This window comes from Labrus mixtus, chromosome 5 (genome assembly GCF_963584025.1).
Source record: "Labrus mixtus chromosome 5, fLabMix1.1, whole genome shotgun sequence".
Classification (NCBI taxonomy): Eukaryota; Metazoa; Chordata; class Actinopteri; order Labriformes; family Labridae; genus Labrus; species Labrus mixtus.
This window is the reverse complement of record NC_083616.1, coordinates 23,423,592-23,450,787: the sequence shown is the minus strand read 5'-3', so window position 1 is coordinate 23,450,787 and position 27,196 is coordinate 23,423,592. Positions and strand designations below refer to the sequence as shown.

The 27,196-nt window shown below is 40.8% G+C and overlaps 1 protein-coding gene across 1 annotated transcript; it reads left to right on the top strand.

Moving 5' to 3' along the window:
- Positions 1 to 523: 523 nt before the first annotated feature.
- hsd17b4 (hydroxysteroid (17-beta) dehydrogenase 4) lies at positions 524 to 27,196 on the top strand. Its single transcript, XM_061038667.1, has 25 exons — positions 524 to 682; positions 1,195 to 1,248; positions 2,506 to 2,613; positions 3,232 to 3,291; positions 3,401 to 3,422; positions 3,558 to 3,604; positions 3,887 to 3,971; positions 6,830 to 7,017; positions 8,758 to 8,849; positions 9,005 to 9,029; positions 9,194 to 9,322; positions 12,598 to 12,710; positions 18,106 to 18,218; positions 18,401 to 18,524; positions 18,714 to 18,765; positions 19,807 to 19,878; positions 20,790 to 20,893; positions 21,002 to 21,067; positions 21,475 to 21,544; positions 21,642 to 21,748; positions 22,426 to 22,512; positions 22,649 to 22,735; positions 23,185 to 23,323; positions 25,249 to 25,376; positions 26,283 to 27,196. Exons 1-25 carry the CDS (start codon positions 631 to 633, stop codon positions 26,370 to 26,372), a joined length of 2,214 nt encoding a protein of 737 aa, XP_060894650.1. The 5' UTR covers positions 524 to 630; the 3' UTR covers positions 26,373 to 27,196.

The following is a 27,196-nucleotide window of genomic DNA, read 5'->3' as shown; positions in this document are numbered from 1 at the left end:
GTGTAAACATACAGACCATGAATTAATAAATAGTATGAATAAGGTAAGCACATGATGTGTTGGGAAATTAGGGATGATAAGCAAAACAAAAAAAATCCTCTGCTGCTCGTTTAAACAACATTAAAACGACAGATATTAGGAGCCGTCATAAACTTTTTTTTTTTAACAGAAAAATAGAAAGTTATGGAAAGAATATCAACGAAAAGAATCTGCTTATTATCAAACTTATAATAAAGTCTGGGTTTTCTTTTATTGAGTTCTTGGTGCAGCCAAACAGGAAATGTTCCCAGAAGAAAATATGAAAACACATGTAGCCTGAAAAAGGTCTCAGTGAAAGCATTTTAGAATTAAATTGAAAAAAAACTGGGAGTAACACTTCGATATGTATTGCTGTGGTCAAAGCAGACTTCTAAATATCATCAGTGATGAAAACAAGGAGCTTCTGGGTGGGGAGGGGGGGGGGAGGGGGGGTAATCCTCGTTTCCTGTGTTCTGATTGGTCGATGTTGAGACTGCCCCCTCGCAATTGCGGAAGTGGAACTTGTAGAAGTTCACCCTGCTGGATGCTGGTGTTGTTCTTTAGCCTCTGTGGTGTCAGTGTGCAGAAACCAGAGAGTAACATTTCATAGGAATGTCTTTGTCTTTCGAGGGAAGAGTCGTGCTTGTCACTGGGGCCGGAGGAGGTAAACTCGCCGTGCAAACATTACCAGACTTTTAGCTGAGCTGTCCTTGCTGCTAAACAGGGCTTTGTAACACTAGCTCTGAATGCTAACCTGCAGATTTGAAAGATTGAGTACATTTTGCGAACCTATTTATTGAAATACTTTGTGCACGAGTCTTTCTTGTTGTTATATTAGACACTCAGTTGTTAAAAGCAGGGCGTCGGTTCGCGAGACACTGACGTCACAGCTGTTACGGTAGGTTACGTACAAGTAAACAATCAAGACCAGTGTGACCTCATAAACCTTCTGGACACAATGATACTGTCGATATACATGTGCAGCACACTGTGCTTTAATTGTAACAGCTAAAGTACAGAGTGTTTATTTGAAGCACACAAGAGCAAAGTGCATTCAACGCAATAGTTTACAGTCATGTAAGTGTGTCAAAGGTCACAGACAACAACTACTCACTACAGCTGGTTGATGGCAGAGTTTCATTAAGCATTTGTTATAATCTGTCTTTCTTTCTGCAGGCCTTGGCAGAGAATATGCTTTGGCTTTTGCTGAAAGGGGCGCTGCTGTTATAGGTAAATAAAGGATCTTCATTTTTACACCACACCATTTGAACAGGTACAGTGGATATGATTTGGTTGCCACATCAGACTTTGGCCCTAAAGATAAAGATAAAGATAAACTTTATTGATCCCCATGGGGGGGGGGGGGGGGGGGGGGGGGGGGGCATTTTTTTCGTTACAACAGCTCAAGAAAACAGGAAACAGGAATATAATTATTAAAAATAACAAGAAGTTAAAAATCAAACATATGTACATCAGTTAAATAAAGGGAGAAACAATACAATAATAGCCCACATAATGAAATACTTGCTAAAGAGAACCCGTGAAATGTCATTTTTATTTGTGTTTTCTTCTCTTTGGAGGTCAGCCATGTTGGTGTTCTTATTATTGACATTTGGCCATCAGGATTTCAGATTTTTTTTCTCTGTGCTTTGGACTGAAAATGAGTTTGATATTCAAAATCACAATCCTTTTTTTTTTTTTTTTTAGCAATCTAATACAAGTATCAGTTCCTGTAGAATTGGTTCCTACAGAACTTGCTCTACAGAAAAAGAGCATTCTTGATCTAATTATATATGACAATAGAGTATGAGTTAATACATACAGATTTTGACACCTGTATGGCTTACTGTTAGAAATGACGTTGAGTTTTGGGTTCAAGTAGGGATGCACTGATCATATACATGACATGAGCTTGATATTTGCACATGTTATGACATAATAATGAGGATTGTTACCACCCTGGCACAATCAATAATAAATGCAACATCTCAAAATAGATACAAAGTCATTTTCAAATACATTATTTCTGCTTTCAGTCACATTCATTCTTTCACAGTGGGTGGCAGGTACACTCCAAGCAATGCGTGGTAAATAAAATATTCCAATAGATTACATGCAGTGATTCATGAAGACCTTTAATTTAGAGCCATCAAATTGGATCTTGGCACGAGCAGAGCTGAGTTACCGAAACCTTTATTGGGACAGAAGAAGGTCGACTCATTGCATGCCTAGCTGAATTCAACCTTGATAAATAAATGTCCATTGCATTTACCATATTTTGTTTTTAAACTGCACAGTTGCTGTCATAAAAATTTGCCCTCCCCCCCCCAAATAATTTGTTTTTCCTGCTGCCTGGACCCAACTTGCCCTTGAACTCTGACAAGGAAATCAGCTTAGCTAGACTCTTCTCTCTTTACCTAATCAGTTGTGGAGAATTGCAGAACTCACCCCATTATTGCTAATCTTTTTCTTCTTGTTGCATTACAGTGAATGACCTTGGGGCAGACACTAAAGGGGGCGGAAAGAGTTCTGCAGCTGCTGATAAGGTGGTGGAGGAGATAAGAGCGAAGGGAGGCAAGGCTGTGGCAAACTATGGTGAGAAGTTTGGACTATCGCCTTCTTGTCTGATGTATTCTTTGTTTTCTCTGGGACGTCATTATCTCTCTCTATTTATTTAGCGCTGCTCTCTTTGGGGGTAATTTGTACAACGGTAGACTGGAAATCAATAGTGATTTCTGTCAGCTTGACTGGCTCACTAATAAAGCTGAGTGTTGAAGACAGATGTAGCCTACTTCTTTATATTTGTGCATCTCACATATAAATAAACCTTCAATGAGAGCCGTTGCAAATATGTGTTTTGAAGGAAGTTTTGAAAATGGCTGACTTATTAGTGCTAGCAATCCCCAACAGTGCAACTCTGAAATGAGGTTACTTATCAAATCTCATTGCTCTTCACAGTGTTGGACCTCATGAAACCTCCTTTTAAAGCTTCTCAGCGTCTGAGTTATATATGTGATATCACACACACATTGTCTTCTATGTGCAAAGTGAACACTATCAACAACAATCTAGCCAAAAAGCAGATCAATAACACATAGAACAGCCTTTTGGGAGACCAGTTAAGAAAAAAAACATTGCAGAGTTATGACTCATCAGGTGCAATAAGCTATTAACATATGTATGACTATTGTTTATTTTTACATGCTCCTTCAGAGTCTGTAGAAGATGGAGAAAAATTGATCCAAACAGCGCTGGATACATTTGGAAAGATTGGTCAGTTCTGTTGAATCTTGCATTGTTACATTATCTTGATGACATGATATCATTGCTACTCTATGAACAAAGTAATTACATTAACTCTGGAACACATTTTTTTTTCTAGACGTTGTTGTAAACAATGCTGGGTAAGTCTATTCAGACTTTCTTGTAGTTCCTGAATTTACTTTAAAGTGTCTTTTTTGATAGAAAAAGAGATTGTTAAGTCTTGTCACAAAGACATCAATGATTGAACCCTGCCCTGCTTTTTTTTCTTTGCCAAGGATTCTCCGTGACCGCTCGTTTGCCAGGACGAGTGATTTGGACTGGGGTAATTTTTATTCTTTCTGATGTTTACATTCACTTTACTCTCATTAACTCTCACTGTAAAGAGTCTTCCAAATGTCTTCATATTAAATTCCCTTTTACTCAGCTCATCTCACAAGCATTAGCAAAACAATGAGTAAGAGAATGCATTGTGTTTGTTTTCCACGTCTTTCTTACGTCTATAACGACAGATTGTCTGTGTGAGAGTTTGAAAATCCTCCTGGAGGCTGAATCGGCGTCACGTTGCTCTAACGCTCTCTGTCCTCTCTCTTACTCTCCACTTCAGACCTGATTCAGAGAGTTCACTTGAGAGGATCCTTCTTAGTGACTCGAGCCGCCTGGAATCACATGAAAAACCAAAAGTTTGGCAGGTGAGAGCAGCTATTGACGTAGATAAAACTGTGCCATCCTCCTATTATGGGGGTTGGATTTTTCTTTTTTTAGAGCGGTATTATTCTCAGCAGACGGACCATTTCTGGCCTGTAATCAATAGGATATCAGTATTCTGTGTGGTGAGGCCCGATTCAGACATCAAATAAAGTACCAAAGATACTCGAAGGGGGTTTTATGTGCCCTACTTTAAGGAGGCTCTTGAGAACAGACACTTGGGGTAATGGGTATATAAAGCATGCCTGCCCTCACATTATCATACTCATATTCTGACTCTGACTCTAGTCACTTGATACCCCTTAATATTTCTCGCTCCAGTAGTTTCAAGGTGTACAATGAAATAATCTGCATACCAGTGAAAGCCCAAGACAGCAAATTGGATTTGATTATGCAAATTAGCACATCATGAAGGGGACTTGGTGAATTTAGTTTTAGTGAATCTCTTAAATATGTCAGCACTAAATAAATTGATCAGTCCAAAGAAGCAGCAAATATGCTGTGCAGTTTTTTTAATCTTATCCCCCCAAGTCTCTACAGCATGAACCAATGATATAACCACTCTCTGAAGTTGAAGGTTTTTTTTGCCATTCATCAGAGAGTCCTCAAACTTCTTGGATGAGAAACATGGAATTGATGCTTTCCATTGACTTTGAGCCGTGATGAGTGTGCTGATATGAGCAGATCTGTTTTTTTTTTTTTTTAAAAGAATCAGTCACTTATTAAGGATGGTAAAACATTGTCTCCTTGGGGTGCCTGTTGGCCTAGTGGTTATATTGAGCTCTAATCCTCGAAGCAGGCGGCCCTGTTTTGACATGTCAGTCCCCTCTCTCTTTCTGATGTCTGCATGTAGGAGCTGAAATTAGCACCTGCCCCTTGACAGCTGCAACAAGAAAAGAATGTGTGTGGTGAAAAGGGCCTATTGAGGTTTGCACGCGTTGAATTATAATTTGCAGAAGAAGGTCACATGACGTGCTTTACACCCATGTTACTGCAGGTAACAGATGCCCTTCCTAAGAGCACACGAGGGGCTCGACGTGAATGGAAGAGGACAGTAGTTCATTAACACTGATGCAGTTGCGTTATATACAATCGTACTAATTATTGAGCTGAAAACAGTGGAGAACGAAGTTAAATGAGCATTGTGAGTTTTAGGCCGGTTTTCCTGTTGGGTGTTTTTATTGTAACATACATAGTCTTTCCACTAATCATTGTGAGTATCTACTATGATAGTTTTGGTTATGCCTCTTTACTGGCCGTGACTGATCACTGTCTCACCACGTCTGTCCAGTTCTCCTGAACATTCCCTGAAGGGATTTTTTTTTATGACATCTGGCACAAACCTACCTTTAGACTCCAGGATGAAATGAAATGATGAAATCAGAATTTAGTGATCAAAGGTCCAAGGCCACTGTGGTCTCTTCTAATTTCTTTGGGCCACAACTATACAATTAATAGACAATTTTTTACACACACTTCAAAGGGATAAAATGAGGAAGCAATGATGTTTTTTTTAACATAAAGGTCTAAATGTTATTCTGAATATCCTGAAAGGGAGAGTGAGCCAAGCCTTTGGTTCCAGTGTGTTTTTTTCTTAGCCGATTACAAAAAAATCCAATGAATCCGATGAATCCAATTTTAAGGCTATGAACCACAAGAGTATCCCAAATGCCTTGAAAAGCTTCATTTAAATTCATACCAACTCCAGTAAGAGTTATTTCTGACGTCTCTTGGGGTGCTTCCTCCTGTTCTTACTTGAGGAAGGAAGTGAGAGAAAGCAACCAGGACTTAGGTCAGCCATGTGACAACATTTATCCTCAAGTCCAGTGGGCTTTTTATTCCAGTCGAAAACCATGCAGGGTTACAGTATGATTTACGCTTCAACCTAGATCCTCGTCTCTCCTACCATCTAGAGGGGTTAGTCATTAGTATCCCTACCACGTGAGAACAGCTCTACTCGTTGCATACTGGCAGGTTTCAATCTCTGTGGGCAGCCAGCTTAAAAAACAAAGTTGATGATGCATTTAGAGTCAAACCTTGACATAAAGAAATAAAAATTAGTCATATTCATGGAGGCAATCTCCGTAAAACAGACAGGATGGGCATATAAGTCAAGAATATGAATAAAGCTATGTGAGTGCATGGTGCACAGATAAGGATCCGTATCAGGGCCCAAGTGTGCGTGTTCACTGTTCACCTATATTGCAGCATTTTATCATTTGATGTACAGACTGAAAGATGTTTTATTGGTAGGAATACTTGACAGTGTGAAAGGTTCCTACAGTAATGGTATCACGGACCTTGGTGCATAGAGCTTATTGATTTGTAAACACTCATTCATTGCCGGTCCTCCTGTGGATGTACTGTTGTGTGCTGTGGTATGGATCACTGCTCTCTGATGGCCAGTGATTCAGCGTGTTTCAGACGTCTTCAACAGTTAATGTAGCGTTTTAACCTCATTACTTTTGCTTGACTGAATTGAACTGTCTGCGTGAGATTACTTGCAAAAAAAAATGTTGTGTGTATGACTGTGTGCCTGTTGTGCATACATGCGTTCATTCCAGCATATAGCCTGAGCTCACAGTCGGTCAAATAAATCCACTGTGTGCAGCTCTGCATATGTGAGAAAGCAGTTGTGTGTGTGTGTTTGAATGGGTTAGCATGACTAGCTGCTTACATTTGCGTACGCCTGTGTGTTTATGCATGTGTGACAGTGTGTAACGCTTTGTGAGGTCATGAGTATTTGGTGAGGGGCCTTCTGTGTGTCCCATGACTCTGCAGCGAGGTCTGTCACTTACTTTTTTTTTTTTTTTTTTTTTGCCTCGGGTTGTCTTTTGTCCAGAATCATCATGACAGCTTCAGCCGCGGGCATCTACGGTAACTTCGGCCAGGCCAACTACAGCGCTGCCAAGCTGGGCATGCTGGGCCTCGCGAACACCTTGGCTATTGAGGGACGGAGGTACAACATCCACTGCAACACGATCGCTCCTGTGGCTGGGTCACGCCTCACAGAGACCGTCATGCCCCCAGGTAGGCAGAGGAGATTAAAAAACATGCTTGATTGCATGCAGTCGGTCTGTATAATTCATACAGGGGCGTACTGCTGGGAGTGTGAGTGCACATGCTTTCACACATGCACGTTTTTCTTTTGGGGGGGGGCAGACGAAAGGAAACAAATAGATTTTCACCGCTTATTTTTTAATTTTTTTCAGAACAGCTGCATAATGTTGTGCTCATGTAACGTTGATTTTCAAAATTTAAGGCAGCAGCACTCCCGTTTGACATGCAAATTTGTCATATAATATTCAAGAACTGTGTTTTTCTTTTTCATGCTGTTTCAACAGCGGTGATGCAATCATGCACCCTGTAAGTGCTTGAAAAGTTTGAATGTCTCAGCCCCTTGAGTTAAACAGGCAGCTCCGGATCCCTACTTCGACTGTAGGTGTTAGCTGTGCTTTTAAATGTTCACAGAAATGTGAGTAGGCATGCTAATGACACATCTCTATATTTCATGTTCAGAATATTTCTGCAGACAGATGGTAATGTGGCATTTATTGCCCACGGTTAGAAATATGAATAATAGCTTACAAGCAGGGGCATAATGAGTCTGGACAATAAACTTCTATGAACCTCCAAAACAAACAAATTGTCATTCATATAAAGAGGAATTTTTTATTTTATTTAAAGGGACCTCATTCACCCAACATAAACATAGCTGATTTTTTCCTAGAAGCCACCAAATCCAGACTCTGAACATTCCTATACATGTTGAGCAGATTGTGCGTGCTCTGTGACTGCAGACCAGTTCACTAACGGGGGGCATTAAGTGACGGATTAAAAAGGAAGGGTTTTGTTGTCCTGCCTGTGCTGATCTAACCGTAGCATCTGTCACACTACATGGCGCCAACTGTCACAGGATGACTTCACCTCACTAAATGACTCGGTTCCATATGTTGGCTTTCACTGACTCAGGCTTTTTTTTTTTTTTTCGACAAAAGAAACAGCAGAAAATCATCCTGCTAAACATGGCAGACGGTGCTGAAACAGAATGCCAGTTTCTTTTCCACCACGCTTTGATGATAGAAGAGAAGTGATATTTTCAGCGCACATATGGTGCCTGGTGTTAGATTTGTATTAGTTTGTACAGGGAATAAAAGTCGTGTTTGTTATTGGGTAGCTATTTTAAAATGTGTTATTCGTTTTTTGCTCTTTCATTTATATGTTTTTTATTTTTTAAGTATTATATTATTATATGATCATTTAAAACTGATTTGGACCTGCACCTATGCTCCATAGCATTCAAAGGTTTTCTGTTTTTTTAGTATTAGTGCATGTTTAATGGTAGGGGTTAGGGTTAGGGTTGTTCAGCTGAAGATTTTCCGATCAAAGTGAACACATTAGTATGTTGTCATTTCCAATGATAGGACTGAAAAAGCAAAAACTGTGTTTTGATAAATTAAGAGCAGCATGATTTTCAATATGTAATTTAAGCATTAAGGTTTTCTAATTTCCACTAGTGAAAGAAGGAGTGTTTATGTATTTGATGTCTGTTTGTTCTGTAGTAAGAGGGCAAAAGCTCCAGACTTGTACCGGTAGTATTTTCTAAATGAGCACAATGAAGAGTCGCAGTGGTATCATTGTCACGCCACACTAACTACCAAACAGAAGAAGCTGAAGCAGAAGCACTCCTCCACTGTTTATTGTATAACAGAGGTGCAATAAAAAGAAAGCTCTGCTGTACTTTATGTGTATATGTTGTGTTTTATTTAGACCTCGTGGCGTCTCTGAAGCCAGAGTACGTTGCTCCCTTGGTCCTCTGGCTCTGTCATGAAGAATGCAAAGAAAATGGAGGACTGTTTGAGGTAAACAGAATAAAAAATAAAATAAAAAAAGATTTCTCAGCACACTGGTTTCAGGTTCTTTTATCATGCTGAACAATTTAAATACACAGTTTCCTTAAAGAGACAATATTCTTTTAATCTCTGTTCTCATCTCCTCATATTTCATCTCCTTTCAGGTCGCGGCAGGCTGGATGGGTAAATGTGAGTATTGTGTGTTTTTCTTTAAGGAAATGTCTCTATGCATTTATGATACTCTGCAGCCCCAGGTTCAAAGGTATTCTATGTGTGTAATCCCCCCCCCCCCCCCCCCCCCCCCCCCCCCTCCATCTAACAACCTCTTTATTCGTGTGTGTCCGTGTGTGCAGTGCGCTGGGAGCGTTCTCAGGGCCAAACTGTGAGACAAAAGAACCAACCCATGACTCCTGAGGCTGTCAGGGACCAGTGGGACGCAATCTGTGACTTCACAGACGCCACCAAGCCTACGAGTATACAAGGTCAGTAATGTATTTAATGCTTGAATACACACTCGTGTGCACAATAACCTGCGTGAAAACCTCATACATTGATGCATGTGAGCCTAGTGCGGGCACACACACTTACACGCATAAAAAAACCCAAAGACGACGTATGTTTCACTTCAGAGTTTCTTCTGTAAAAGATGTAAATCTGTTTGTGTTGGATTGGAGAATCCCTCACAGAGACTAAGTGGGTCTGTACCTGTGACTCGTTCATATCAAAATAAAATTCAAAGTCCAGGTAAGTTTGTCAATTTATTAAACAAATGATTGAAAAAGATGATGAGGATAATTACGATGATGACGATAATGATGAAGTTGACGGTCAACAGAAAATATACAAACCCAGTCCCCCCTTTTTGTCTAGTCTCCCGCCACACCGATGCACAGGTAAAAATACGGTGAAACCACGCCCACTGCAAATGACCGGAAATTATATCAAACCCATATAAGGAGAAAAACAAAACACATAATCAACAGAGGGAGAAATACACATCATGGCTCCTACATTGACTTCAGGATAAAAAGAAAAGGTCAAGTGCTTGTTTCTACATTTTAACATCATATACAGACTTTTATTTTTTATTTTAAAGATTTATTTTTGGCCATTTTGTGCCTTTAATGGAGCGATAGGACAGTGGATAGAGTCGGAAAATGAGGGCGAGAGAGAGGGAGTGGGGAATGACATGCGGGAATGGAGCCACAGGTAGTATGCAAACCCGGGCCGCCCGCCTGGAGGACCACAGCCTCCACACATGGGGCGCGCGCACCAAACACTACGCCACCCGGTCATATACAGAGTCTTTCAGTATTGCAGTGATTTACACACATTTCCAGGATTATGCCGTTAAGCCGGCGAAATGTGTACTGATAGCCAGCGAATCTGGTTTCATAGTGAGATTGACATGTAAACATTCTTAATAAGAGCTCTATTATATATAAAGACTTAAGTATAGTTATAGACATGTGGAGGTAGATAAACAGTAGACATACCTTATCTGATCCCAAACTGGGAGATTTTGGTGTAACAGCAGCATTTCAAGCATCTGAGAAATAATGACGCACTAGCACCTGAAGAAAGAGATAGACATCAATAAATTCTTCTCAGCAGTAATAAACTATTAACTCAAATATAGTGAATCTAAAATATATATGAATGTGGACATACTTTACAGGGAGTAAGAGGTGTTTTAGTGCAGACAGTGTAGTTCATGTTTGAATACTCTAATCAGAGGTGGATATTTCAGAGCGCGTGTCACATGGCGACTTTGCTCTGATGTTAAAAGAAAACAGTTGATTTATTCTTAGTTTTCAGTTTGGAGAAGTTAAAGTTGTGAGTAGAAAGTTTGTAGTGGAGCAGATGGCGGTGTAAACACTTTTTAGAGTCACACAGTCATGATTTGAATGTTCAGTGTGGCTGCCATGGATTCACACACTTTGTGCTTTTGTTAACGGCGAGCTTTCATCTTCAGCCAACGGAGCCCTTTTACTCTCAGCTCATCCGTGTTTACAGCGAGTTTAGTAACAATCTGCACAAACAAGATGCTGTAAGGGGGCCTATCGAGTGAGGAGGATGAATAAAAAAAAAAAAAGAAAAGAAAAAGTTGAAGGTGCACTCAGTGCTGAGCGTGATCAAGCCTTGTTCTTGTTCCCTGAAAGGTCTCAAACAAAACGGTGGTGAACTGTGATGATCATTTCCCTCCGCCTGCTCCACGCTCTCAGATGTACATTGGAAGACAGGGCTGAGGTGATAACATTAACTGAGCGAGGGGGGGTGGTCCCACAGGGTGCGTGCTGGTCTTGGCATGGCTTTGTAGTGCCTCCTCATTTGTAGGTTAACAACAGAGACTTGTTGCTCCCTTTTTTTTTTTTTTTTTACCTGCCTGCCTCTGAGTGTCCCCAATTAGTCATCTGCTCTCCACACTCTCCCTCCTCACTGGTCTGTCATTTTTTTTCATTTGTTTAGGCTGAATCTAATTAGGTATTCTTTGCTAGTGTGACCTTCATCTACCTTTTTAAAGGCAAACAAAAGACCACACAGCGTAGACACAAAGTGTGTAAACCACTAATGTAAGAGTGGAGAGCTGGACATGCGGAACTCACTTCCTGCATGGATTTTGAAGCTGCCCTTCAATTACAGAGTCAGTGATGGACAACGATACCCATTTTATTTCTTAGGACAGCAGAGAGTAACAGGAAATATTGCGAGGATAGATGTAAGGATGACAAGCAGGGAATTTTGAGGGTCAGACTCGAATCTGTAACGACCACGAGGACTGTAGCCTCTGCATGTGACAACAAGCTCAACCCTCCAGATACATTTGAAAGATTTTTTTGCTGACTTAGGTATTCGCTTTTGATTTTAGTGTAAGTGTAAAAGATGCTGTGAAACGGAGCAGAGCTTTGACTTCTTGTGCGACACGACTTGCTTGCGCGTTGGCAAGCTGACATGTCATAGAGATCAGGAAAACGTATCTTTCCCGTGTAGCACCAGCTGAAGAATTAGATGCTTCAATTCACTACGTTTACTATGAAAGCGGATGAAGTATCCACGTGAAACATAGCAAAGAATTCCTTGAAGGAAAGCGCTTTCCTCAGCTTTAAATAATTAAATGTGCAGCTTCAGAAAAAGAAAAAAAAAAAGAAAGAGCAGCCAATCATGAAGAAATGAAAGCTAATCATTTTCAATCTGTGCTCACACGGCCTTCACTTCAAAATCAGCAGTTTTCTGACATATGGTTTCAAAACATAATGCAACTCAGGGTGCCGGTAGTGTGGTGGTTAGTGGGTGTGCCCCTTATGTACGGAGGCTTTAGTCCTCCAGGCGGGCGGCCCAGGTTCAAATCCGACCTGTTGCTCCTTTCCTGACATTCTTCACTCTCTCTCGCTCTCTCTCTCTCCCGGATAAAAAAAAAAATCATGCAACTTGAACAAAGCTCAAAATGATACTAAAATTAAAACAGCGTTGTTGAGCAAAAAAGTTAGTTATACGGGAAGTAGGTTAAATATACTTGATGGATGGATTAATAATCCACTGATAAAAGATTAGTCAGACTCTGTCAATAAAGTCAGTGGGAAGATGAGCGGTAAACCTTTTGAAGAGTTTAAAGCTTCATGCCATCTAGACTCATTTATGCAGAACATATGTCATCATACAAAGCATCAAGAGCTACATCCCCAATGTTTACTTTCTGTTTTTGAATGTCCTGTTTGCTGTTCTTCCCCTCACCGGTCATCTCCTACCTGTTGCGTAGAGTCTCTACAGTCTATGGTGAGTGTGCTGTCTCAAGTGGAGTCTGATGAAGAGGTCGGTGCCAATCCAACAGCTGCTGCAGCGTCCGCAGGGTCCACTTCAGGGATCAATCCTGTGAGTACAAATGGAACATTGATTCTTTTTTTTTCTGACAGTTGTGGAGAAAGTTTGTGCACGTCTTTAAAAAAAGTCGCAAAAAAATAATTCCATTCAGTCTCTTAAAAGGGTAATAGAAGATCGTCCATTGGATTTATAAAAGTCTGAAAGTATCCGTTTGCCTGCTGTGTGACATAACATCAGTTAGAAAATATGTTTGTATTCATCTGAGTGGGGCGGACACTGACAGTTGATGATTTGCACGCTGTAACTAAAAGTGGATTAGTAGGAACAGCTGATTTTTTTTTTATGGATGGACGGTGGTTTTATAAGACCTGTAAACACCATCACTGCTGCTTGCTTGAAAGATCACTGACTCGTCACCTTAGATGAACTCAAATGAATGAATTATTCATATTTGGTTAATCTACCCATACACTACAGCAGGGATGGGCGACTTCGTTCACAGCAAGGGCCACATTCATTTAATTCTCACTGCCAGAGGGCCAAATTGTAGAATACAAAAACGATAACAGTCAATTATGTCTCAACATATACCAGTGATCAAATATTATTATGGACATATTTCTGGTTTTCATGATTTCATGGCAGATTTTGTCCTGTTTTCTTCATGTTTTGATATATAAAAATTGACCTGAGGGGCCACATTGAGGGTTGACGAGGGCCGCATGTGGCCCCCGGGCCGCCAGTTGCCCACCCCTGTACTACAGTATATGCTGCTGCCGGATCAAATCGATATAATTACTTGTGAAATACTTTGCTTTTGGTAATCTGTATCTCCTGCGGCCTGAGGGTTAGAAGCTGAAACTCACCAAACGGACGATGTCGAAGTCACTGTTAGATGTCTCGAGCTTTAGCTGCAGCTTGCTCGAGAAAAAATGAAAAAATATAAATAAATAACTTTAGGCCACTGCTTTTTTTTAGCATGCTTACATCCTGGTTGTATGATTGTGAAAGTTTGAAAAAAAAAAAAAAAAAAGGTGAACTTTGTAAAATCCCTTGAATACTTGTCACGCTTTCACGTGTTTATTAGAGATGAATGGAAAGGATTTATTCTTCTGTTAAACATGTTTTTGACCTCAGTACAATTGTCCTCATGTGACCTTTATTTTACCTGCACTGGTTTTCTTACTCACAGTCTCTCCTCTTTTTCCTTTTCTCCTCATTTCTTCTTCAATCTTTTTTCACTTTCCATGCGTCCATGTTTCTCCTTCACCCCATTCGCCTCTCTCCTCTGTCATTTCTCTGTGTGCGGCTGTAGCAGCGACTTCGACGGTTGGTTGATAATGACTTTTTCAGACTTAAGTGTGGAGCTGCTAAATCTCAGACTGTTTCAAAAAAGGCAACTCATGACTCTTTAATTCCACCACACTGTATTTAGTCGGGGATATTAATAACCTCCTCAGCGGAGCTTCTACAACATACATGAGTACTTTGCTGTCTCCCGTAAATAAATAAATAAATAAATAAATAAGAGATAGGTGTCAGCTCAGATTAGCTTTTAAAAGGCGATGTACAAAAGACGCCGCAGCACAATAGCGGCAGCGATGGCTCCCTTGACGGTTGCTCCTTCACTTCATCGTGTTCCCTATCATTGAATAACAGAAAGCGAACTGGTTGCATTTCACACATGGCTGAGTGGCTTGAATAAAACATTTAGCCACAAGTTTTAGTGTACCACATTAAATAATTATCCCCAGAAACAGCCTCCATTTTCTGTTTAATCTAGTTGCAGCATGCAGTGGTGAGATTGAGTCAACAGATTAATCTGCATTTGAAATACTGCTCAAACAGGTTGACTGAACCTTCTCCCTGCTGTGTCTGAAGCGTACAGTATGTAATAAAAGACACAACATGTGTCAGTAAGCTAATCAGTAAGAGGGACCTTTGATAGTGGAGATGTGGAGATATTGAAAGCATGAAACATTCTTCAAAGAAAGAATCATTTAGTTGGTTTTCTGATTTCACAGTTGAAGTAGTGAAGTTTTGCTGGGTTGTGTTCTCTCATGCAGCAACCAACAAAAATCACCATTCAATGTCTGAATATTCACAAAACTAAAAAGAATCAAAGCAAAACGAAACTCATGAGACAATGAAAAAACTCTGAGAGGATGATTTGAACAGAACGTCCTGTGGAGGCGTGCTGCAGGAATGATGACGGGTTGTTGCTCGACACCCAGACGTCGGCATCGCCGCGGTTCCCTCAAAAGAAAAAAGCCAATGAGATTTCTTCTCTTGCGTTTGGATTATTGACAGACAATATGCTCCATGGCAAACAGATTTTTCTTGCTTTCATACTTTCACATTTTGTTCTGCAAGATAATTGTCCTTAATGAAAACCACTTTGAGGCTCTGGATGCTGTGAAAGCATCCGCTGGAAGTTGAAAGCCAACATTAGGCTATTGAAGGCAGCACTGCATCAGAGGGGCATGAGTTCGACATCTCCACTTAGCTCCAACTTGTTTTGTTTTCCGTGCGATGACATTTATGATCCATGACAACGTCTCTTTAGACGTGTTTTGGTAACTACTAAGACTCTTTAAAGCTCCAAAATGAATGAGTCGGCTGTTTTCTGTGACATTAGACTGTTTATCAGGAATGCAAATAAAAACCAATCAACTACAAACGCAACAAAACGATCGACTTTGAGACGGAGAACCAAAAGTGCAATAATGCTAACACATGAATGGGTTTCGGGATCCATTCGTACTGCAGGTAGTGACATTATATAACAAAGAAATCAGGCATGATGCAGAACATTGAAATGTGAACATTCATTTGATGCATGGGTATAAAAAGGTGCTTTATGCATGATGTTTATTTTGTTGTTAAATGCATCAAAACTGCAGTAATACTCCTCAGTGGACATACATTTCATACACCAGGAATCATGCAGAGTCTTTAACTCTAAGTGTATGTGCAGCAGTAACTAGACACTCATTTTTTAAAGTGGTGTAAGACCCCTCCTTGTAGAAAATCCCTCCTGTTGTTCCGTCCTGTGAGACGGTTTTATCACTCTCTAGCTAGTAATATCATATTTCAGTACCTAAGATGTTTAATGACCTACACTCCTGGGCCCTGGGTTTCACTGTCTTCTTAACTGTGTCTCTAGCAGGGATGTGCGTCAGTGCGAGTGTGTGTCGCTCTCTGTGTGTGTGCGTTTTTGGCTGTGTTATTGTGTGTCGCTGTGTGTGTGTGTGTGTGTGTGTGTGTGTTTCTGTCTGGACTGGAGATTTGGAACAGAGTCACAATATAGCCTCAAGACAAACATCACCATTGTGTCCTCAGCTGACTTAGCTTTGTGTGCGCGTGCTTGTGTGCCATCCTGTGTATAATTTTCTTTTCTTTTTTTTCCAGTACACAGAAATGGGGTGGTCGCTACATTTGGTGTCTTTGTCCTTGTCACTGTCTGGTGCGTGTAGTGCTTAAATAAACCAAGCTGTGGCTGCTGCTGCGGCTGCTGCTGTGCTTCTAGTTAGTTCATGTCATGCACGTCTCACACGTAAAATAATCTCGTTATATAATATCGTTGTATGATGTAATTAGGTGAGTGAAGCAAAAGTATCAGGAACATCTCATTAGCTCTACCTCAGTCAACATCTCTGTCTGCATTCACATGTCTTTGTATGTTAGGCAGTTTCATTCTTTCATGCGAGTCCATGAGAATAGGTACAAGGAATGAATCCACAATGAATCAGCAAATATTATGAAAATGACTCCTCAAGCAGCTGTGGCTCAGTGGCAGATTCGGTCGTCTCTTATCCTGGCAGGTTGAGTGTTAGATCCCCTGATCCTGCAGCCACACGTCCAATGTGAACTCAGGCAAGACACTTGAGCCCAAACTGCTCCCGCTGCTTTGTGGGCGGTGTGTGAACGGGATTAGTTAAAACTGATGCTCACTTTAAATAGCAACCTCTGCCATCAGTGTGTGAATGGGTAGGTGTGACCTGCGATGTAAAAGTGTACTCAAGTCCATTTACCATTTTACCATATCATTCGTAAAGTCGTTTTTTATGTACAGTATGTATTGCCAGTTTCCGGATTAAAAGGATTTTCTTGATTCTTCAGATGTAGCTGATAGTAAAATGAAGATCTTTGGGTTCCATGGCTGTTATTTGCACAAATAAAGCGTTTGAGCTTTGGGGAAAAAAAAGAAATAGAGCATGCAGAGGGACAGAAAAGAACTGAACTATTATCTACTAATTGTTGTTGTTGGGCAGATGTGTTGATTTAAGTACATCATCACTCCCTGCGTGTCCTTAATTGATAAATAATACTCGGGCCAGTGGAATCTGTGATTACACAGTCTGCTAAATGCCTTGAACAAATAGGTGCCCAGAGACTGAAACCATTCATTTACCATGGAGCCTCAGTCTCATTTGAGAAACAAAATCTCTTTTGATTGTTTCTCTAATTGAATATTTTTATACCAGTAATTAAGTAGCTGAAGTTTAAGCCTACATGCACCATCACTACTTTTGTATGCTAGCTGTACAGTAACTATAACTTTAAGCTGTGTCAGTGTTTGAGTACATAATATGAAATACAGAGATTTTAAGAGACACTTCAACTCATGACTCAGTTTATATGTAAAGTCTTGACTACGTCTTGAATACTGAATGTCCTTGGTGACGGTATCTCACTTGAAGTCTTTAATGATCGAGGAAGCTCCACCAGTGGACCTCAGGCCGGGATAAATTAGGCTTTTAAAGCATTTACAACACAACTAAGGCTTCCACCTTCCTGAGTTTTAAAAGGCTTTAGTGTCTTAGTGTACTTAACACTTGATTACTGCGCTGAGTCTCAGCTCATTTTCAGGCTGCTCGTTAACAGAACAACTATCCGACATGGCCTCTCTGTCTGTGGCCTCTCTGCGCTGGCCACCATTCAAGTTCATGATCTGTTTTAAAGTAGTGCTGATCACACTGTACCTGCTCCAGCCCAGGAGTACATTCACAAACTGCTGACTTGTCTTAACAAAGAGAGCTCCCACAAGTCCTAGAACTAGTGGAAATCAGTTTTTTTCACTTAAAAGCACAAACAGCAGCCTCTTAGTGGAGACAGAGGAAGGTCCTCCTCTGATGACCATACATCTCTGTACTAAATTTCTGTGCAATCCATCCAATAGTTGTCGATATTTCAGTCTGCACAACGTTGGTGAACTGGCTGACTGACTCTATAACTCTAAAATATACAAGCACTCTATGACTCTTTTATAAATGATTTATTCTCTGAGTGTCTATTTTTTCCCAGCAAAGCGTTTAACATTTCTCATTGACTTTCTTTGTCTAAAGAAAAGCAGAGGGGGTTTCATCTTCTACCCATGAAGTTGTTTTAGTGTCGAAAAAAGCTCAAAAATGAACCGCTGATTAGTCCTGTCTTTTCCCATCAGGCCGAAGCAGTGGGACAAAAACTACCACCGACAACATTCAGCTTCAACCACGTCCAGTGTGTGCTCTACGCTTTGGGGGTCGGCATGTCAACTCGGGATCCGGACCATCTCAGGTGTGATCAATGTATTCATGTGGCTAAATGCTCTGTGGAGTCTGAAAGTAACCTGTGTGGAATCAAACCGGAAGAAATGATAATAAGTCTACATCCATCCACATGGAGATAAACTGATATTCTCTATAAAGGGATAGATGTTTTTAACTCTGTGGTTTGTTACACTTGATTATTTCCCTTAGGTTCCTGTATGAAGGCCATCAAGACTTCGGCTGCCTCCCCACCTTTGGGGTCATTCCTTCCCAGGCGGCCCTGATGGAGGGCGGGCTCAGCGCAGTCCCTGGACTCAACATTGATGTGACACAGGTTTGAAAAAAAAAAACTGTTTTGTCTCTTTCTGTGTTTCTGAACGTGCTTACATTGTTTTATGTTCATTTGCGTGTCTAGAGTATACTCCTCATAGACAGTAAATAATAGAAATAGTTTGTCATGCTGATGAGGCTTGAAGACTTCTGTATGATTATTTATCACAGCTGTTGTAATGTTGTGTGTCAGATTCTGCATGGAGAGCAGTATCTGGAGCTGTACAAACCTCTACCAACCTCAGGTACTTCCCCCTCTCCCCCCTCTGTTAAATGCTTTCAGTTTATTGTCTATAAATACTTAATGTAATCGCTGGAGATGTAACATGATAACAATATAAGGATGGGTTCATATTACTGTAACACGTCAAATAAAGGGGGTCAGTCTGAGTTTAATAGATAATTAAGATTTGACTTTGAATACTTTTTATAGGGCTTTGTGGGCCCTTTTTTTATGGTTCTCCAGAGAATAAAACTTTATTGAGTCAGTTTACCTCTTTAGCTGTGATAGATTTTTACTGTGTGATTACATCCTGTAGTATGTCTGTACTGAGGACAGGACTATCTATAGATCAGTCTGGATCTGGTTGTGCCTCCTGTGTTTTACCACTGCTCTCATCTCAAAGATCCAAGCTTTTCATTTTCCTGTCCCTGACAACCTGTCAAAACAAAACAGAAGACGGTTTTAATGACACTTGTTGCTGTTTTGTAGACGTTTCATTCAGCCTTAAAGGTGACATATTATGCAAAAAATAAACTTTACCATGTTTTCTAACACTTACTGTATGTGTGTCCCGAGCATGTATACAAATCTTTTTAAAGATTTTTTTTGGGGGCTTTTTATGCGTTTATTTGAGAGACAGGAAAGTGGATTGAGGAACCACAGGCTGGATTCGAACCTGGGCCGCCCGCTTTGAGGACGGGAGCCTCTTTACATGGGGCGCCGTGCGAATTAACCACTAGGCCAGCGGCGCCCTGAAACATCATATATTACAACTTCTTTTTTTTTTCAATTACTCAAACGATCAATCCATGATATAATTAGTTTTTGTTAATGTATTTATTGTTTTTAGCTTGTGTAAAAAATCCAGCAGAAAAGTTTGAGAAAAATTTAGATTTTCTTTGTGGAAGCAGCTTCAGGTGTTGTTAAATGACCTTGAACTTAATGGTTAATCATGTGAGGCCTACAGTGGGACTAGCTGTGCAGCTTGTTCAGTAATGTTAATGAAGTACAGGATTCAAATAAAATAAAAAATCAATTGTAAATGGTTAAATTCTTTTGTCAGGTAAACTCACCTCGGAGGCCACGATAGCAGACGTGCTGGACAAAGGATCTGGAGCCATCATCCTCCTGGATGGTGAGTTTACACATCTTGTACCCTTCTCTGTGTTTATTTCATATTCATTTGTTTCCGTCTCTTTAATGTGACGTTTCCTGAACGTTTCCTCTCGGGCTGAATTAATGAAAGTCAATTTACAGAGTGTGTCTGCAGGGATGGAAATAATGGAGGGAGAATGGCTCCTGTTATTATTTGACAATTCCTTTGAGAAAGAAGATATTAAAACCACTCTGATCTATAATTAATCCGACTTAAAACAAATAACGTGGGACCAGAGGTTCCCGGAGGATCTATTGAGGTGAAAAAAATGTAATTTCTATATTCACAGTAAAGCGGTGTGGTTCTGTTGTTCTCCTGGAGAACCAGAGTGAAGTTGTTTCTGGCTGAGACAGCACGTCACACAACGTCCTGCAGAGGCAGCCCTGTTTGGTTTTCATGCCTGGTTATGTTTTTGAACTGGCCCTAATGAAATGAACCAGGCCGTACGGCTCTGCATTAGATTCTTTGTGACAGCTGCTAATTGTTTCTTCACAGTGTCTTTCCATGTGGGCCGTTCCTCACGCTGGAAATAAACAATGAATGTTCTGGGATGAGGGAATGTGAATGAAGCAGGTGTTATTTTCACTCTGCTTATTGTTCTACGTAATGTCATGATGTGAAAGTGTGTTGAGTTAAGTTTCATTCAGGTTGACATTAATTACTCCCAACTTATAAATAACAAAATAGTGAAGCAGATCCTACTGGAAAATAAACTGCAGGAGGTTTTTTTTTTTTTAACTTCTTTTTAATTTACTGCACTGTAAATAAAGAGTCTGCAGGTTTAGAAGAGACATCCACAAATAGTTTAGCTTCTGTGAAATAAGGAAGTGAGTAAGGCTGTCACCTCAGCTGTAGTCTGACTGACACATGCTGTGCTTTCTGCTTTACAGTAAACACCTTCAATGGCGACGAGCTGGTTTGTTTTAACCAGTTTTCCGTGTTTGTGGTCGGAGCCGGAGGGTTTGGAGGGAAGAGAACATCCGAGAAAGCCAAAGTGTGTGTTCTGTAAAACCTTAGCTCAAAGAATTTGAACACAATAAGACACCGGGAATAAATAACTGCCTTATTTCTGATGTTTCGTTTGTGTTTTTGCTCCCTTCAGGCCGCTCTGCCTCCACCCAATCGAGCACCAGATGCCGTGGTGATTGATTCCACCACGAGAGACCAGGTGAGTGCGTCTGTGTGGGGTTTTTAAGTTTCAGAACAAATCAGTGGCCTTGATGATATGTGGGCGAAAACAGGACATCCTGTTTAGTTTCCTCTTAAATAATCATTTAAGACAAAATGTGGAGAAGTGTTGAACACGGTTTTTCATGCAGTTTTAAAAATAAACACAGACTGTTTGATGCAGCAGAAATTAAACAAGAGATGAGACTTAAAAAAAAAAAAAAAGAAAGAAAACGGAATCCCTTGAGCGATTTAAATGACTGCAACTGTATCACTTCAAAGGCATTTTTATTTTAGGTGTCTCCTCTACCGCCCTCATAATAATTTAATGTGATGTGTTTCGAAAAGTTCAGGGGTTTATGAATTAGATATAGATCTAAACAATATCTGTTTCCCCGGTGGTTACAGGCTGCCTTGTACCGTCTGAGCGGAGACTGGAACCCTCTTCATATAGACCCCGACTTTGCAGCCATGGGAGGTAAAAGTCATGTCAGGACCGAATCTTTTCACCGGGATTCAGGGTATGTGATCTCATTTAATCTTAAACACTCTGATTCAAAATGCTCTTTGGTCAGGCTTCAAGGCTCCCATCCTGCACGGCTTGTGCTCGTTCGGCTTCGCTGCGAGACACGTCCTCAAGCAGTTCGCAGACAACGACCCCGCCAGATTCAAGGCTATCAAGGTAAGCGTTACCTGTGGCTGTGTTTGAAGCGCCTTTGAGCAGTTATTAGCAAGTTGTGAAAAAGGACTGAAAGAAATATCGATTTTTCTCTTTATGAGCTTCAAAAGCAAACGAGACCGTCAACACAAAGACTGGCCATGGCTATATTGTTTTCAATCCCTGCAACTGCTGCTGCTGGGCAGGTGACAGACGAGGAAAGTAACCACACACTGCCCAAAAACAGTCTTTGTTACATCGAACATCCAAAGCAGAGAGTCACCATGAATGGTACACTTTATCCTCTGAGGGATGAGGATGCAGTGTGATTTTTCTGTGTGTAGAAAACAAACAACAAAAACCAGATGAAGATGAAGAGGACTAAATCAGTAAAGCAATAAGATGTGCTGCTTTGTCCAGGGAGGAACCAAAGTTACTTTGTCTAGCTTGTTTAGTTAAGGGATTATGATGCCTTAATCTCTAAGAGGTTTGAGTCAAAGTTACAACATATATAAATGTATAATGTGCTTGCATGGCAGCCACTGACATCTACAGTTTTCACTTTTTTAACCCAAAAGTGTTCTCATTTTTTTTTTCCCCACACTGAAATTATAGATGAATATTTCAGCATTTATCAAGCGTGCTTTAGTGAGATACGGTATCATAATGAAATCGTCTCTGGCACTCTGTCTCATTCTCAGGTTCGCTTTGTGAAGCCTGTGATGCCGGGTCAGTCCCTGCAGACTGAGATGTGGAAGGAAGGCAACAGAATTCACATCCAGTGCAAAGTCAGTCATTAAAAATAAAGGAGTGTGGTTTTTTCAAAACATCATGACATCATTTCGGATATACTGTGCGGCGAATGTTGTTGCATATTTCCCCGCGATCGATCTGATCGGGGCACTTCCCTTTTCTTTCGTGCAGGTGAAGGAGACGGACGCTGTTGTGCTAGCTGGAGCCTATGTGGATTTACACGGCTCATCTGAAGCGTCTCCAGAAAATGTCCCTCAGGTAAGTCAGCCTGAAAATTCTTCATTCAAACAACAACCAACTCTTTTTTTTTTAACGCCTTGAAGCTGGTGACAGCAATGGCCTGCTTAGGTCTGCTTACTCACGACCTACTGACACCGGAGAATCTAACGCCTCCTGTTAAAGACCGGGGCGTGATCTCCTCTCTCTAATGCAGGCCTACTGCTGCATTTGTTTAGTTTTTAGGGCACTGCATGCTTTTCATAATCTCGCATTCCAGCCACAGTTTCTCTTCGGCTGTTGAAGAAAGTGCAACTTGCAGAGGCATAGAAACTCAAAGGCAGTAATTCTAGCTGTACTTATTTCAGTTTCAGATACATGTAGCCCTGCATCCCTGCACATTTCACATTCAAAGTGTTATTTTAACAAGTCTGAAAGCAGTCCCCCGGTCATATCTGAACAGCACTTCTCTTACGTCTTCCCTCCTGCAGGGAGGAGGCCTTCAGAGTGAGCTGGTGTTCGCAGAGATCGGCCGTCGGATCAAAGACTCGGGCTCTGAGTTGGTGAAGAAGGTGAACGCTGTGTTCGGCTGGGAGATCACTAAAGACGGAGAGAGCTCTGCACAGTGGAGTAAGTGCACTTTACAAACAGATATAACACACATCACTTAATGTATTCATATTGTGCAGAAGAAAATAATTCAGTGCAGTTCAGATGTAACGGTTTCATCAAAGGAAATTCTTCTTGCAGTCAGGCTGCATAACAAAACCAATAACCGAGCACTCAGAGATCACACACCTCCACCAAGGCCGGTCTTTTATGAAGTAGCAGACTGTAAGGAAAACCACTTTACATGTCTGGATATGTTCACAAAAGTATGAGAATGATGTGAAAGTGGTGATGTTATGCCGTGATCGTTTTCTAAAGTAGAAATCATTCTCATGCTTCTCAGACGTCTGTGAATACCAGAACATCATCGTGTTGATATAAACACAATTCAAACATTTAGACTGAAATATCTTCATGAACCGGCCTCCTTGTTATAAAAAACTGTATGAAGTGTATGAGTTTGATCCACTGTTTTTGCTTGTGCGTGAGAGGGATCCAGATCCAGATCCAGATCCATGGCTCCATCGCTCCATCGCTCCCTCCTCTCCTCACAAAGTTTCATGAAAAGTTGTCCATCAGTTCTTTTTCCCATAATCCTGCTGACAAACAGAAAACAGCGAGGAAAACATAACCCTCTCTCCTGAGGTTATAAAGACAGCAGAGGAAATTAAAAAAAAAAATGCTGACTCAATAAAAAGGTTCATAATGTGATAGAAGCAAGAAAAAGGGAGATTAGATTAAGTGCTAAACGGTGCAGAGAGCCAACAGGGAGTTTAAGTTATCTCAGAATTAAGAGCATTGATTAATCACAGTGTTGAAATGAAAAACCTGAACCTGCTGCACACGCCATGAGGGAAGGATTGTCAGGCTCCTCAGAAAGGCTTGGTCCACATTTGCTTTGTTGAATCTGAGATTTTTTTTCAGCCTAAAATATCTCACAGAGGAGGCTGAGCTCCACCTGTCACACCGCTCTGTGTTTCAAAGTCGATTCCTGTTTTACCGTTTTAATGAACTCAGCGAGAAGGTCAGGACTGACGCTGTGCGAAAATTGTGTAAATTGAACACCGTGTACCTCCTGTCAAAAGTCAAATCCCATCGCCGCTCAGTGGAGTACTTTTACAAAGTTTGCTGCATTCGGCCCCTTAAGTTTAAAAACCTGTCGATGAACTTTCTACAGCAGCGAAAATCTTCAGTCCAAGGCGATACTCTTCAAGATGTTTCTACAAACCAGTTCAGTCCACTTACTAATGGAAGAGGCAAAAAAAGGCTGTTTTTACACTTTATGTGCTCTTGAACAACTTTAACACCGTATACAGTATAGACTCCTACGGCTCTGAAAACCTCCAGCTTAAAGCCCCGCTGAGGAGTTTTTTTATCTGGTTATTAGACGGGCTGATATTAATACTAATGCTTCCATGTGATCTGCAAAAGCAAACAACACCATCATTGAAAAGGCTGATTATTCTTTATAGTTATTTATGATGCTGCGAGGTAGGTGTCTGATGAAGTGATTAAATGCCAGAAACAGCTTTTTTTTTTTTTTAAGATTTATTTTTGGGCTTTTTTATTGGAGAGATAGGACAGTGGATAGAGTCGGAAATCAGGGAGGAGCCACAGGCCGGATTCGAACCCGCTTGGAAGACTGTAGCCTCCATACATGGGGCGTGCGCTCTAACCACTGTGCCACCAGAAACAGCTTTTTTTACATAATGCCTCAGCAGAGATTCACAGTGAGCGATACGTATTTTTGACTGGTAAAAGAGGGCAGGATGTTATTGCTTGATTAAAAACCAGTACTTCAGCATGTACAACAAAAACACCTTTGTAAAACGGATAAACACACCAGTAAAACCAAGAGAACCACTTGAGTGAAACATTCCTCAAGTGTTTGATTTATTCCATCTCCTTCCCTGCCTTGACTTCCTCTCCTCACTCTCCTCCTCTAGCTATCGATCTGAAGAATGGCGCCGGCTCTTTGCATAAAGGCCCTTACAGCGGGAAGGCGGATGTGACCTTCACAGTGGCGGACGAAGACTTCATGGAGGTAGTGCAGGGGAAACTCAACCCGCAGAAGGTAACAAACCAGCAGACAGATGTTTCATAATTAGTGATAATTTATTTATCCTCGAAAACACTGTTTTTTTTTTTTTTTAGCGTTTTATGCTGACGTCTGTGAATTTTTAGTCTTATATTTTAAATCTCGCCTCTCTCTCTCCCGATGCTGAAAGCACTTCTTGTACTCTCTAATTAAAGTTAAAGTGTCTTTAGAGAGCCCTTTAATCTGCTATAACTTCTCCCTTGATCTCTCCGTGTCAGATAAAAACCCCCCAAAAAACTGTAGTGCGATGATCCATCAAGCAAAGTTCAGAAAGCACTCAGCACGCGGGTAATCAATCGACACTACTTGTTATGTCTGCAGCATCTCATCTGTCACGGGGATCGGCCATCACCGTACAGAATTTATACGCTTCCTGGAGTGCTGGATATTGATCTGAGGGCCTGTGTGCGTGCGCTCTTTACTATGTGCTTAAGTTCCCTAAGGCCGGGTCTATTCCGACGATAAAAGGAGCAGCTGGAGGAAGATTAGTCCGGAGAGATAAAAAAAGAAAGCAAGAAAGCGCTTCTGTCATCCAGGGTTATCAAATCACCGTCCTGTGATTGATTCCAGCAGAAGGAAGCCCTGCACAGTCACACGAGTTCACTTCATAACTGCTGCACTTCTCAGCTCTGAAAGCTCCTTTTTTTTTTCTTTCCTGCTGGCAAAGCATCAGTTGTCACATATTCCCTTTTAGCGCAAGACCTGGCTTGTGGCTTTTTCGTTTGTGCGAAATATCTTGCTGCAGGCATCTTGCCCTCGTCTTACTCCCAGCGTGCTCCAAAACAACTTAACATCCAACCAGATCAGAAATCAGAGGAGACTTTGTGCTTTCTCGGAAAATAAAAAAAGAATCACTCAAGTGTGTCTTTGTTGTTTTGTTAGGCGTTCTTCTCCGGCAAGCTGAAGGTTAGAGGCAACATCATGCTGAGTCAAAAGCTGGAGGTCATCCTGAAGGACTACGCCAAGCTGTGAGCTCCTCAAACAACCAATCAGACGACTCCAGGACTCCACCAGCTCGTCCTCTCTCTCTCCATCTGTCCCCTTCTCTCATCCCGCTCTGTGCGCGTCTACTAATATGGTTTTCCTCTCAAGGGAGATACATTGAGAACGAGAAGTGACCCAGTAACAATAGAACTACTTCAGGATGAATTCTGTCACATAAATGAACAATGTTCATAGTCAAACAATGTACAAAGACTCCTAAATAAATAAGCGGTGTAACAGATCCAGATGTGCTTTTACGAGGAGGAGGAATCAAGCTTGAAATAAAAAAAAAAACAGACTTGAGAGGAAGCATTTGTGTAATTTAAGCTGGTTAAAGTTCACTTTGTCCTTAAGGTCTGTCTTTGCTAAATGTGCACTTAAAACACTTGACGGTAAAGTTTTACATTTTAAAGTAACCTTTGGCTTTTGTAGATTAAATTCAGCGTACTTACACAAAATATCATTTCTTGATACTTGGTGAAATCGAAATGGTGAAATAAATTTCTGCTAAATTATTAGCAACAAGTGTCTCGAGATCCAGCCTCAGTCTGTGTGAATAATGTAGATGAAGAGAAAATATCGACTCTAAATCAGCTGAACTGAAGTCGTAAATCAGTATATTTGAATTATTACGACTAATTCTTCAGCCCGTTTAGCCAGAAACTGTTCAATGCATCTTGTTTTTCTTTTTAAATCTATATCAATGTTGAGTTTGCAAGCTCTAAAAATAATCATTCTCACTGATTTTTGAATGTCATTGTAATAAAATCTAACGGTTTCTCTGCTTTGAAAATAAATATTTCTGACTAAAA